This window comes from Xylocopa sonorina, chromosome 4 (assembly GCF_050948175.1).
Source record: "Xylocopa sonorina isolate GNS202 chromosome 4, iyXylSono1_principal, whole genome shotgun sequence".
NCBI lineage: Eukaryota > Metazoa > Arthropoda > Insecta > Hymenoptera > Apidae > Xylocopa > Xylocopa sonorina.
The window spans coordinates 11,398,162-11,413,056 of NC_135196.1; the positions used below are offsets into that span (position 1 = coordinate 11,398,162).

Below are 14,895 nucleotides of genomic sequence, written 5' to 3' on the forward strand. Positions count from 1 at the left end.
AATAATAATTTTCATAACATTTGCTACAGAAACACAGTTTTACTTTATTCTCCGCTTAGTTTATGTCGAGTTCCTTTATTCCACATTAAATTGTTTCAGAAGTTTATTCATTTGTTCTAAATTTTTCTCAGCTTGTTGAACTACAAATCCCTCTGGTAAAATTTTTGGTTCATACTTCAACAACTGATGTGCGCTAAGTAAACATTTCTTCGATTCCTGCTAAAAAGAAAGGAAAAGTCGACCTTTTTACTAAAAAAATAAAATAAAATACAAATGAATATTAAATCAAGTAACTATTATGTGCTTGTTAAAACAGATCCGAAACTGTAACGGTGGAGAGAAACGAAGGTGTACGAGGAGAGACGTGGCGAGACAGGGAGAGACAGGAACAGACGAGATATGATCGAAGCTTGAAATTATTCTAAGAATCACCTCTCGAGCTTTGTCTATGGAGTACTGAGACATTATAAAGAGATATATAGGAGATTGTATACATTTGCAATATATCTTTACCAGTAACTTTGTCAATGTATCCATATCTACGTGTCTTCTACTATATTCAGCGAGGACTGCATGTAACTCAAAAAGAATGAGACCTCGAATTCGGTTTTCAGCTGAAATAAAACACCACAAACAGGTATTATATTTTACAATAATTCTAATCCATATACTTATAATATTCGAAATACCAGGGACGAGAAGCTTCAATAACTCGCTGAGTATTCTGCACAGATTCATCTTCTCGATGAGCAGATTTTCTTCTACTTCTACTATTCCTCCGGTTTGATGACCGATCAGCTGACTTAAGGCAATCATTACGTCAACATTGTAAAAATGATTCGCGTGGAGGACAGATTTATAACGATTCAGAAATTCTTTACATGCGGTAATATCTTGCTTCTTCATGTTCGAGAGGCATATACCAATGTCTTCCAGCATTTTCTCAGCCTGTTCGTACGAAGTAATCGATTTACAAATATTGCAGGTATAATCTTCTTGACTTTGGGCGAGGAAAGTTTTTGGTAACATGTATCCTGAACAGTTCCTAAAAATGAACGAACGTATAACTCATTGTATAATAATAATTTAGCATAATAATAGTAGTAGATTTAAATGAAAATTTGTTTCACATGTTTACTTACATCTGATTGCATTTTAAAGCGTCAAACATAGTTCCAAACTCAGTGGGATCCTTACATCGATCACAAGAGCATTCAAAAAATTTTGTCTTGGACAAGTGATGTCTTCTGTTCGCAGTACCCCACAACGGATCCGTGTAACATATGGAAATGTTGTCACCTAAAACATTTTTCCTTTTTAATCTAATTATATAAATAGTTTAAAGACGTATTCGTACAAAAATACATTTCTGTTGGAGTACACATACTTCCGTGACGTAAATTAATATACTTGAAAAGTTATATTATACCGTACCCTTTGCAATTGGCATTGCAGCATGAATAATTAACCCTCCGGTGTCAGTGAAACTTTTCGAACAATTTGCTCTACAGTTATGTTCAAGTAACGACGCCAATTCATAAACTGCCACGTACGGTGGTTCTGTAATGGGGACTTCGTGCCCGTTAACCTGTGGTTTAACGAAAATCATTGTGTTTGCAAAGTGTTAAATTATTAATTTACTAAAATACCTGTAAAATTCCGATAATTTTCGTAATTTCTTCTTCGGACACATCATCTGCTCTAAAGAACCTTTTAACGAACCGAGCAGTGTTCAATGGTTCTTCGAATAGAAAACTGTCTTTGTCTTTTATTCGATCACAATGACTTTCTAGAGACATGAGTTTGTTATAAACTTCTGCATTAGTGTTCTTCAATGATAACGCTCTTATGACGTTTATACATTGATAACTTGGATGAGGATAGCCAAATTTAGTTATAGATACCTATAACATTATACCAAAGTTAAATCTATCGCCATTACTAGTTTGTGAATGAATACAACTTAACGATTGATGCTACACATTATATTTTACTCGAATAATATATTAAAAATTGATTTAGACATAAAATAACGTGCAACTACCTTATCATCTCTGCGAGAAGAAGAGAAATTGCATTCCAATCCATGCTCTTTACACTTTTGGCAAAGAGGCCAACCGCAATTTGTACAAGGTGTTGCAATGCTCTCATTCAACACTGTGTAACATTTGAGACACACGGGGACACTGTTGTTCATAGGGCCTGCGATTAAAGGTTCCTCATCCTTCAGAATAATTTCTCCTATGCTGATATTCCTTGTGGCTACATAATATCGGCCCAATATAGGATTTTCTGCTAACTTTAAAATGGAACATTAAACCAAGACCGGAGGCTTTGCAAATTATTGTCACAATCAAATTTAGACGGTGAGAAATGGGAAGAAGAAAATGTAAGGAAGAGTGTTCCGATCTGAGACTTCTAGTACACTCATCGATTAGGGCACATAGCTGTCCTATGCCTTAAAGGGAAGGATGAGATTTATTTTGCCAAAGTACTGCGTTTTGGATTACTATATGATGACCAGCTTTGTCCATCGCGTTGAGCAACCCCGCTGTAGATCATTGATCTTCACGGGGCCACCCAGACATCGAACAACCTAAGTGAAGATTCAGGCTGGCATTGTACATAACAAATTTCCCATCGTACCCCGAATAAACGATTGCTGTAATAAAAGTGTCTAACCTTGAAGGGTTTACAGATTTTCGCATGTTTCTTCCAGTCCTTCTTTTGATGCTGCTTGCTGCAGTAATAAACATTTTCACAAGCGCTGCATTTATGAATCGTGCTCTTTCCGCAAATCGCACAGGTAGTCTGGGATTCCATTAGCGTGACTTTTACTAGTTTTATATAGAGAAATGCACGAATTATTTAAATCGTAAGCTGTGGTAAAGCCAGAGCAGAAGTGGTTTTACAGTGATAGCTTGAAGGTACAAATATAGTAAGGTATCATAAAGAAAAATCGTGGAAGAAGAACTCGAGTTGATAATAATTACGGTAGTTAAAACATTTTAACGATTTTATGTTTCGTTTAACGTCTAATAATTTCATTGGCTGACGGGTGCAACAAAAATTTATATCACGAAGCAGCTTCTTTATACAACTAAAGGTGAAGACGTATATGTGAATATGTACATTCAATTGGAGTAAATCAGAAATTCGATAACACACTAGCAAATGTAAAACTATTGCTTAATACAACCGTCCGTTTTCGTAATAAGGTAGTGCCTAACTAAGCGCACATATGCTTGGTACGAGGAGGAACATACTAGAATAGAATCTATTTATAGATGCACCAAGTACTTGTAGCAAAATTACATGTCGATGTGTAATGCAGACAAGACATTGATAATTAGGAATGTAATCTGATTTGGAGCTCGTTCACTAAAAGTATTCGTCGAATAATTTGTTAGACTTACGCAATGAATTACCAATAGAAATTCCACGTATTTTGTTACACGCGGGGAATTGAAATTTCTAGCGATACATATTTATAATAATAATAATAATAATAATAATAATAACAATAATGACAATTTCATTGACGATGTCGTGACGTGTGTGTATGTATGTAAAAACGATCGAACAAATAAAACAGGTTTCAAACTAAATTGAAGTTTATAATTTATTAAAAACTTGGCACATGTACCATGAAATCCTAGCGCCGGCGCAATTAACGCGCCTCTAATTTGATATTTACTTCTTTCGCAGAAGCCTTCGGGACGGTCATGGCCATCATTTCTTCAGAATGCAGAAAAAAACCGTGTGCATCAATGGGTTAATGAATCGGTTAACTCATATTTTCTGGTAAACACATCTTATCTTTATAGCATCGGAAAGCTAAGCTGAGGAGTTAACCGAAAAGAAAGGCGAACGCTACGTACAAAAATTCTTTATCTAAATATGAATGTATAAATTTAAATAAATTCGATGTTGATCATTGCATAATTCTGTGCATCTTAACATATGATTACTCACATGCAGATAGAGAATTACATAAGTATGGAAGATAACACGTAAAATGAGAAGCAACCCAGTTGAAACACGTACCTCCTTTATTGCCGCAATTATTAGTGTATTTTCCCTTCCCCATCATGTAATTCATTCATAACGTGTTTCTTCGTGGGTGGACTATATATACGTGTTTGTTTCTGTTCCCCATTCTTTCATGTTCCTCTGAAGCCCTCGCGTAAACATTCCGTACAGTGTTCTGACGATCATCCTTGGTGAATTGTATTTCGAAGCCTCCTGAAAAGTGGTCCCATTCTTCTATTTCGATTCTATTTCGATACTGTTCGTATAGTTCTAAAAAAAATGCGTTCGTTTCTTACGGCGTTGATAAGTGAGTTCTTCCTACTCCTGTTCTTGTTCGTCGATCGGGGGATTGGTTTGTACGAGAAGGCACCCCATATTATCGTGTTCATGGCTGACGATCTGGTATGATTATTTTCTGTAATTCTGAATCGATACGTTCTATTCTTTCCAGATAGATGAAACATTTCGCTTCTGGAATCTGGTTATTAGAATTTTATCGAGTCTCTTTCTCGCATACTGCTTTCTTTTGTATGTACGCTCCCGTTAAAAAAATAGTAGGACATTAAAAATAACTTGTTACTTGTAATAATTGCCAATTACGCTTCTTACCTTGTTTACTTAATTCGGCAAAGTTAGTCTATTCCACGAAAGCGTTTTGAATAAAAATTGTCATTAGTTAAGGCAATTATAATGACTCGAAAATTACAGACGCCTCCGCAGAAGAGTGCTACTGCATGTGACTCATTGTAACAATAATTATTCTTTCTTCTGTGTACAGTGAACATGAATGTTAGTAATTAACGTTATATAGTAACGTTTTATTATATGCATTAATATATGTACGATTGCGCACCATTTTAGAAGAACATTAATTATAGTAATTGCCCCTTAGTCCCGATACAGGGTGATTCGCTACTCGCGCGACAAATTTTTAGAGCTGATACTACACCTGAAAAGTAACAAAAAAGTTCATATAAACTTAGGTCTGATTTGCAAAAATGGCAGAGTAAATTGGGATTTACCTTCTTTTTTCAGGGAAACAGCAGTTTCATTCATATCATTGATTGCATCTTTCAAACCGCCAGTCCTACAAGAAAAAGACAAACAATATTGATGCAGAGCAATAATCTTCCTATTATAATAGTCCCTATTTTACCCTGAAACTCGAAAACAGTTAGAGTAATAAAAAGTTTAAACTATCTCAGGAGACAACATTTGTAAATCACGAAAACTTTGATCTCCTATTTAACTAATTATTCGTAGACGTGGAGGGCAGCAAATTTCACAAAAATTTTTTGTTTAATTATAGAATTTTAGAGTACTGCTGATTAAATAAAGAAATTCCTTAATTTTCATTGAATAGAAAGAGTCAGATAAACTATATCTGCCACTTTAGAGGTAAGAGAGAGAAAGATATATAAGGAAGCTATAGGAAAGAGTGAGATAGATGCTGCAGACCTTACTCTGGAACCCGTGGCGCCATCTCTGTGAAAAGTGCTCAAACTGGTCGCTCAGCGTTATCGACAGTGAAGTGAACTAGTGTAGCACTATCGCCATCTCTCGGAGAAGAACTGAAACTAGTCCGTCATTTGTTTCACTACTTTCCGCAGGGATGGCGCTAGTGCCACACTAGTTCACTTCGCTGTCGATAACGCTGAGCGACCAGTTTGAGCACTTTTCACAGAGATGGCGCCATGGGTTCCACAGTAGAGTCTGTAGCATCTGTCTCACTCTTTCCTATAGCTTCTCTATATATCTTTCTCTCTCTTACCTCTAAAGCGGGAGATGTAATCTGTTGCGCGTAATAAGAAGAAATACTTATGTCAAAAATCAGAGAAATTGAAATGTTTAATTGGTGACTGGCGTTATGAATTCAGTAAAGTTAATTATTTTTATCTGGTGCAGGGGTGGAACGATGTTAGTTTTCATGGATCGAATCAGATACCAACCCCTAACATCGACGCTCTGGGATACAATGGGATTATATTGAACAGACATTACGTATTACCATCGAGTACACCGTCCAGGGCAGCTTTCTTCACTGGACTCTACCCGATACGTATCGGTGCGTACACCCGAAAGCCCACATTCAAGGCAGTCGAAATTCTTGCTTCAATCTATACCTCGAGCAACTTTGATTGCCCCCCAGTCGTGTTTAACACTGTTTGTCCGGAACTACGCTTTTATTTTTCGCCTAGGAATGCAAGGAGATGGAATTCGCGGTGGTGAACCGCGAGGTCTTCCGCTGGATATAAAAATTTTGCCGGAGTATTTACGTGGTTTAGGATACGCCACGAAATTAGTTGGAAAATGGCACATGGGTTACCATACACCTCAGTATACACCATTGCATAGAGGCTTTGACACGTTCTTTGGTTTCTTCAACAGCCACATCTCTTATTATGATTACAGATATTCCAATCAGGTAAGATAAACGAACAGAATTTCTGTCGAATCTTTGCACGTAACGTGAGATTGTTATTACGTGAAACCTGATACGCACATTTTCAGAATATGAGCGGATACGACATGCATCGCGGAGATGACCCTGCGCATGGGATTAATCGCGAGTACGCGACAGACCTCTTCACCGAAGAAGCGCTGCGGATTATCGAAAACCACGAGCCGATGAGACCTTTGTACCTTCACATTTCGCATCTCGCTGTCCACGCTCCGTTGGAACAGCCCAACAACGATGAATACATCAACCTAAGGTTCAAGCACATCCTTGAACCAATTCGTCGGAAATACGCCGGTGCGATATTAATTCAATTCGATTACGATATCGTTATTAACCCCATTCTTGTTTTGCCTCAGATATGGTTACGAGATTGGACGAGTCGGTCGGACACATCGTGCACGCGTTAGGCGAGAAAGGAATGCTCAGGGACTCCCTGATTTTGTTCATTACTGATAACGGCGCAGCGCCGGTCGGTAAATACAAAAATTGGGGCTCGAACTACCCCCTGAGAGGGGTAAGTATTACCTCGTTGACGCGACGCGAGGCGAGACTTTTCTAATGCATCCTATCTCTTTCCCGTTACAGACAAAATATACTTTGTACGAGGGAGGCGTCAGAGGCGTCGCGATATTATGGTCGTTGAGGTTGCAAAAAGTGGCACGTGTCTCGAATCAATTGATACACATGACAGACTGGCTACCGACGCTGTACGGCGTGGCTGGTGGTAATCTGAAAGATCTCGGTGAGATCGACGGGGTCGATCAATGGCGCGTACTTAGCGAGGGACGCGGAAGTGCGAGGGATAAACTTTTACTGAATATCGACGAGGTGCTGAAAACCGAGGGAGTTATATATAGTCGATTCAAATTATTGCGAGGTAACTGTACTTTCCGCACACTGTAGCTAACAGAATCAGAGTTCGAGATAAGGCTAAAGAGGGTTTGTGTCTTTAAAAAATTGCCAAGGTTCCGTCGACAATGGCTACTACGACGGATACTACGGTAATTACAAAGAAAAACCGGAATCGTTAACGGCGTACACGTACACGGACGATGTGCTGAGAAGCGTTGTTTCTCAAAGCATGTACTTGGGTGGTCCAGTAACACAGCCAAGTACAATGTCACGATTACGCGAGGAAGCAACGATCCACTGTGAGGTGAACGTAACACATTATCATGGATACGCGTTCACCACTTGTAACGTTACGGAATGTTTGTTCGATGTAGTCAACGATCCGTGTGAAACGAAAAACGTCGCCGAGGCTTATTCCCGGGTGAGTAATACAAACGTACCGATATCCTAGAGCGTTTGAAACCAATTAGAGCAGACGAGATAGGCCATTGTCATGCGTTTACAAATTTACGACTCGCAGATCGCCAAAGATTTAAATCTGTATCTGGAACAATACGGACGTATTCTGAAGAAGCAAATCAGGGTACCTGTCGATTGGCTGGCCGATCCAAGGAGAAGGAACAATACGTGGGAGCCGTGGAAAATTTCAGGAAGCGACGCGTATTCTTCGAACGCTGCTGCAGTATTACAACAGTTCTTTTGCTTTCACATCTCGATCATTTTCGTTTCCGTCTTGTCGAGTGCTTTCATTTAATCACGCAACAATTGTTCTTACCTATTATCGTTGGACCAATTAAATATCGAAGGTTACTTTAACTCATGATTAGAAATGGTCCTTCACTGGACGTTAGTTGCTTGAATATTCTGTGAGACTATCTACAAAGTAACAGGGTGTACTATTTATTGTTACAAGTCTTCGGAAGACGAGAGCTTCATTTCACTTTTTATGTTGTCATTTCTATTTTGTTTGATTACATTTTGTACGCGTATGCGTTCTTTTAAAACTAGCACCGTTTAATTTTATGACATAATCGGTTTATGTAATAAGGCAACAACCGATCTATCTGCCGAATTTTTATTGTTCGTATACAATTTCATTTAAAGACCTATGGTTCGATCTCTGTCGACAAACTGCGGAGAGAAAGAAATGAAGCGATTCGTAACTAAACATAAAACTAATGATTTAATTTAATTCGTGATTACGTAATTCGATGAAATTACAAGGAAAGATGTCAAGGGTGTATCGGCTATTATCGTTATAAACCAATAAATATACTTCAGAAGACGGTTCAATGCATTTATCCTTGACATTTTGCTAATTAGATAATGACAAACGAGGAGATTCCTAAGCTGCTGAATCTCACGTTCGTTATCAACTGATTAAAGCCCAGTTAATATTCTAATTACAATATAAACTAATGATAGAATGTTGTAATACCTGTGCCTGTTTATAGGTAGTTGCAAACGTTTCCAAGTATATATAATATTACGAATATGCTTGTGCATTAAGAATTAAGCAAGAGCAACGTTGCTTCTCGATTTTTTATTTATTAGTCTTAGATAGATTTATGCGTCTTAGATAAGTCGAATGTAATCGTCAATACTAAATTATCACACGGATATTGCTGATAATAGTCAAAGTGCAAGCTGGTATAAAGCCCGCATAGTATTGGCAACAGAAGATAGTAGGGTATTCGATGTTAAATCGGATAGTTTATCCGGTAGTTAATTGTTATCTCGTTAGTTTAGCGCGCAACGAAAGCATTGTATTTACGTGTACACTTACTTTCAATTCAAACGGATTATCTGTGACGTGAATATCTGTGACTTCTACACGGTTACCGACTCGAAAGATTCGTCGAAGGAGATCTGTGGGGAAAATATCTGACAATTTTTCTCGCGCAATCGTTAAATACCGTAATCGTTCGATTCGTATACCCGATACAAAAATATGCCGTGCGTATCGAAACAGACGATTCTCTTTTTACTGGCTGGGACTGTCGTTTTCGGATGCATTTTGATCATAGCGTTGCAACCGAAACCGCAGGCTCAGCAGCGGCCCAATATAATCATTATCATGGCGGATGATCTTGTAAGATAATAGCAATTTTTTTCAAACAATAATTGATCAAAATTCTTGAGAATTGTCGAAGAAAATAGATTTGAGAGGCATTTAAAAAAGATGATTCTATTTTATAAAGGGTTGGAACGACGTGAGCTTCCATGGCGCTAATCAAGTACCCACTCCAAATATAGACGCTTTAGCGTACAATGGCGTGATATCACAACGGCATTATGTTTTACCATTTTGTACACCATCGAGGACAGCCTTTCTTACCGGGCGATATCCTATCCGAACAGGTACTCTTTTAATTCAACGTAAAACGCGACGTAAAAGAAAATGTCTATTTTCTAAATTTTACCCGAGATACTACCAGTATATCGTCGATTTTCGGTTGAGCGTCTCCTCTTAAATAGAATCAATATTTACGACACCATTAAACTGTTTTATTTGTTAGCCAACCACGTGATTCTAATTGATAACGAAAATTGGTTCAATAGTTCTACACAGAGTATATCATTGAGCTTTATTGCCCATAAATCATATTCAAACAAATAACAGATATATCTTTTTATTATTTGACCACAGGTATGCAAGGTTCTCCTCTGCAACCAGGTGAACCTCGCGCGATACCTCTAATCAATACTCTTCTACCTGAATACCTGCAAAAATTAGGATACGCCACACATCTTGTAGGGAAATGGCACGTTGGCTATTATACTAATTACCATACACCAACTTATCGTGGCTTCGATACCTTTTTAGGATACTACAGTGGTTACATCACATACTTCAATCACACTATCGAACAGCAAGTAATAATTTCACCTTTTACCTATTTTGTGACATTCAGTGGGTTTTGCGTCCACTTTACTTGCAAAATCTTTTCGTTCTAACTGAACAAGAGACATTGAAAAGTGTTTGCACAATTTCTATTTCAAGTTCGTCAAGTACTAGCGTCCTCCAATCTAGACAGATCGCTAATGAAAAAAATCGCACGTACTCGCTGATATCGCAATTAATCTGTAGATAAATTCATCCGTGTGGTTGTTACCTTTATTCTCAATATTTCGCTAATCTCACTCGAGTTAACACAATGGTAATACCTTCTCTTAGTTGTAGAACATCCTATAAAGAAGTTGCTGAAGTAAACAGAAGAAGAGACAGAGTCTCTTCAGAACAGAAGAGAAATAGTGCAAAGTTGAATATACTAAAAATTATTAGAAATGAAACGAAGTCTCGCACGTTATTAATTCATTAAATTGATTTTATCGCTTTTTTCCTCTCCAGCATCGGGTTGGCCACGATCTGCATTACGATAGCCATGGGAATTTGTCAGTTAAGTACGATTTCGAGTACATGACCGATCTCATATCGAAAAGAGCCGAGGACATCATTTCGAGCCAGGATCCGAGCACACCCCTTTACTTGCACCTGTCGCATCTTGCTGCTCATTCCAGCAACGCCAAAGAAGAGATGGAGGTTCGCGATACGAAACACATGAACGATACTCTAAGTCATATCAAAGATTTCAACAGAAGAAAGCTCGCAGGTGCGCAATGCATAACGCTTAAATCGCGCGTTAATATTCTCTCTGTTACACGATTATGCGTTACCATAGATAACTAGACTCCAACATACAACGCTCTATTTTCAGGTGTTGTTACCGCGCTGGACGAATCCGTAGGTAGAATTGTTCAAGCGTTGAGACGCGCGGACATGTTGAAAAATTCGATTATCGTGTTCATGTCGGACAACGGTGCGCCAACAATGGGGATGTTGCAGAATTTTGGGTCAAACTATCCTTTGCGAGGGGTAACAGAAACGTTCACACTTAATATCTTATTTTTATACGTATCTCTTGCCAAGGGCGTATCCAGTGTGGGTCACTTTCCACTCTTTTTTTTCTAATAAATTTTAATTGCAGTTGAAATCCACACTGTTCGAAGGTGGAGTTCGTGGGGTCGCATGCATCTATTCACCGTTAATAAAAAATCCCCGTAGGATATCGAATGAATTAATTCATATAGCGGATTGGGTACCAACCTTGTATTCCGCGGCTGGTGGTAACTTGGAGGATCTGGACGAGAATCTGGACGGTGTTAATCAATGGGCTACTATCGTCTCTGGAAAAGTAACTTTACGCAAGAGCGTGTTATTGAATATAGAGGAAGTGAGGAATACCTCGGCAGCTTTAATGGGAAGATACAAACTGATTAATGGTAACGAAAGTCGCTTCTGGCAATCAATACCCTCTCTGCTAATTACCTATTTAAATGTTTACGTACACACGTACAGGAGCAGAACCCTTATATAATGGTTACTATGGCGATAGTGGGACGAATAACTCATATCCAGAATACAATGTATCAAGCGTTTTTCATTCACCCGCGGGTGTTGCCATTGCTGATATATCGGACCATCCATTAAGCGTTAACGATGTAATTAAGCTTCGAGAAGACGCGAAAGTTCTTTGCAATAACGTAATGAGTAATTCGAATTGCACGGACAAATGTTTGTTCGACGTTTATGACGATCCTTGTGAAACGATGGATTTATCTGCGGACAAGTTAGACGTAAGCGTTAAAACATTTGATCGAACTTCGAACAACGAGAGTATGCCTCTCAAAAATTATTGTTCCTGAGAAAAAGAAAACTGATTTCATTTACAGATCGTTAACGAACTGAACGACTACATCGCAGAGTACAAGAAAGTGTTGATGTATCAAACGAACAAACCAGTGGATCCAAATTCCTTCCCCGAGTACTTCAATGGAACGTGGATGCCGTGGTTGCAAACGCCCATAGAAGATTTTAAATACTTCGAAGTTGATTAACTTGAATAAAATACTGTATATAACTATATGGAAGATTCGAAAATTCGAAGTGACATAGAATAACAGTACTCCGTGCTAATTTCGCTGGTATTTTATTACCACTCGATGCTACTTTCATAGGACCAATGAAACCGATGAGCAGAAAAAACGTTCTAATATTCGAGGATTGTTTTCTAAATACTATAAGCGAATGCAGAGGACTCGAGAACGGAGAAGCCAGCGGTGGCACAAGGCGTAGCAAAAAGTTCGTCACCAGGTGACAGACTCCTTTCTTTTTTAGCGACGTTATCATAAACAGATCATGCAAATTAGGCAGCGTCGTCACGAAACACGTTGATATGTATTTAATTGCACGGTATCGAATTAATCAATGTACCGCCGCGTGGATACGCGTTTCAGGAGTAAATAAAAAAGTGCAATTAAAGCAGCGGTCGTTTCAACAAACAGCTGATCACACTTTTTCCACTCGTCCGATCGCCGTTTCTTACACTCGTTAATTAATAGTTTAAACATTTACATACTCGTCTAGAATACGCATATCACGTGTTTGTCGATAATTTTCTAATCGCGGGGTAAATGATCACGGGTTCTTACGAAGTTCGATCTTTCTTTCGGCTTCGTTCTTTGCGCTTGGACGGGGGAGCTGGGCGCTCTATGGCTCATTTAGCAATTTGCTTATTTGCTAGGGAACCCTGGCTGCGGTATACGCGCGCATAGACGTTGACTTTGTGCGTAATCGCGAAGGGAGTTGACGCGGTGGAGAGGGTGGCCATGGAACGAGAGGTAACTTTTGCGATTGCACCGAGGGTTTGAGATTTAAGTCGCTTTTAATAGCCAAGCAGCTGTCGCCGGATCTGTTTGCCCCCTTTTTATGGTAGACGTCTTCGACGAATAATGGGAGGAAATAATCTGGAACGAAAGAACCGACCATCCTTTGCAGTCCTCCGCCAATAAACCGCTTTTAACCCGTTCTCTTCGCCTCTTTAAGCCTACCACGGCCACTTCAGCCATGTCATTTTAACCGCGGCAAGTGAAAGTACCCGCGCAATTAATACGAACGCTCTTCCAATGATTCATATATCACGCTCTTTTCGATTATCCGGGAACGTCCGAAGGGGACGATACTATTTAACGACAATAAAATGCGAATGTTCGATTCTTTATCTAACACTCTCAAAGAGGGGAAGAACATCACGCGATACAATTATGAATTGAACAAAATTTCGTATCGACGCAATGCGTGCGTGTATTTAATCTTCTCTCGAATGATCGACAAATTGAATAGCCATTAGCATTAATTGCCTCTTTTGTTAATTACAATTCGGGCTTTCGTTACGATTCATGCGCCGTTTATGAATAATCGGCGCTGGTTACAAAGCGTACCATTTTGAGAGCCATATTTTGTGCTCGCGTATGCATTGTATTTTATAAATGCAATTCATTAACCTAATTAGGGAGCGGAGTAGCCATTAATAATCGACAGTGTCGCAGTAACGCAACCGTGTCTTTATTACCTAACGTTTATGTCTCACGTTCGAAAAATCGCGGAAAAATTAATGCGTCGTTCACTCGATTATTCTCTAAATGGAAATTTTGGAATTGTCTGTTATTTAAATTTCCGTAGACACGATACGCGGCCCCTTTTTTTACTTTTCACCGCCGTTACAACCTCCGCGGTACTAGTTTCCATTCAGCCACGGCTACGCAGCTCACTGGCCACGGATATGGACACAGGTAAGTTCTCCGGGCTCGCAAAAAGAGAACGAATAAACGCGAGTTGAATTTAACGACGTAATGAGCGTCTGACAGAGATTTATTTATCAATGATGAGAGGGCAAAAAGAGACGAGGAGGAACAAACCCGTTCGTTACACCGAATCGGATCATATCAATTTTCTACGGGAACGATCGGATACAGCGCAGGAGGCAGCACGGTTTACTTTCACTGTCAGACGCGACAGTCGAAATTATTTAGCGAGGCTACGAGAGAAACGGAAAAATTAATTAGCTAATTTTTAGTAAAACACGAGTCGAGCTAATACCAGAAAACGAACCGGCTCATTAAATACTTCCAGATACTTCCTTGGTGATCATTTCTAATGGTAACCTCGAGTTCTCAAATAATATACGATCCTACTTTCTCTTTGAAACTAATTGGAAAATCGTACGTGTAATTGGTTTGACACTTTGTAACCGTTCGCTACGATCTCCGGCTCGATAAAATAATTCTTAATTAGAAATAACGTTTAAAAGCACGGTACAATATAGAATAAGTCGAGAGATATTGAACGAGGGCGATAATTAATGAAAAAAAATCGTGTCTACGAGGCGAGTGAAACTGGTCGAAACCGATCGAATAAGTAAATCGTGAACCGGCTAGTCGAATCACTTTCTCGGCTATACGGATCGAGAATAAATCAATGGAAACGGCGAATCCTCCCTCGACGAGCTGTCTGGGCGCATCCACCGGGTTCGATCGTGCACGATCTTTGACCAGCTCCTCGGCTGGGCTCCCTTTGCTCGTTTGCTCGCGTTCACACTTTTGATCGCCATCCCTCTGGCCGGCTCCTCGTCCAACGAAAAACGAGTAGGTGAAGTAGGAGGAAATAGAGTAGTAGTAGGAGGATTCCACCTCCACGACGACCAGCAAAT

At 39.2% G+C, this 14,895-nt stretch overlaps 3 protein-coding genes across 4 annotated transcripts; 2 read left to right on the forward strand and 1 right to left on the reverse strand.

Moving 5' to 3' along the window:
• Nucleotides 1-43: 43 nt before the first annotated feature.
• Nucleotides 44-2,924, reverse strand: LOC143423054 (SET domain-containing protein SmydA-8). 2 transcript variants are annotated; one of them, XM_076894110.1, is made up of 8 exons: nt 2,683-2,920; nt 2,045-2,299; nt 1,650-1,904; nt 1,435-1,588; nt 1,143-1,299; nt 690-1,045; nt 514-614; nt 44-219 (listed from the first exon to the last, which is right to left on the reverse strand). In XM_076894110.1, the coding sequence occupies exons 1-8, from the start codon at nt 2,821-2,823 to the stop codon at nt 76-78; spliced, it is 1,563 nt and encodes a 520-aa protein (XP_076750225.1). In that variant the 5' UTR covers nt 2,824-2,920; the 3' UTR covers nt 44-75. The 2 variants fall into 2 exon arrangements, with proteins under 2 accessions (XP_076750225.1, XP_076750224.1); XM_076894109.1 differs by having other exon boundaries at nt 514-1,045; nt 2,683-2,924.
• Nucleotides 2,925-4,321: 1,397 nt separating this feature from the next.
• Nucleotides 4,322-8,099, forward strand: LOC143422662 (arylsulfatase B). Its single transcript, XM_076893464.1, has 8 exons — nt 4,322-4,434; nt 5,938-6,097; nt 6,231-6,457; nt 6,544-6,787; nt 6,850-7,007; nt 7,079-7,370; nt 7,459-7,766; nt 7,866-8,099. The coding sequence occupies exons 1-8, from the start codon at nt 4,420-4,422 to the stop codon at nt 8,097-8,099; spliced, it is 1,638 nt and encodes a 545-aa protein (XP_076749579.1). The 5' UTR covers nt 4,322-4,419.
• A 1,173-nt stretch (nt 8,100-9,272) lies between these two features.
• Nucleotides 9,273-12,244, forward strand: LOC143422663 (arylsulfatase I). Its single transcript, XM_076893465.1, has 8 exons — nt 9,273-9,437; nt 9,547-9,706; nt 9,996-10,222; nt 10,698-10,959; nt 11,065-11,222; nt 11,335-11,629; nt 11,706-11,983; nt 12,080-12,244. The coding sequence occupies exons 1-8, from the start codon at nt 9,297-9,299 to the stop codon at nt 12,242-12,244; spliced, it is 1,686 nt and encodes a 561-aa protein (XP_076749580.1). The 5' UTR covers nt 9,273-9,296.
• The last annotated feature ends 2,651 nt before the right edge of the window (nt 12,245-14,895 follow it).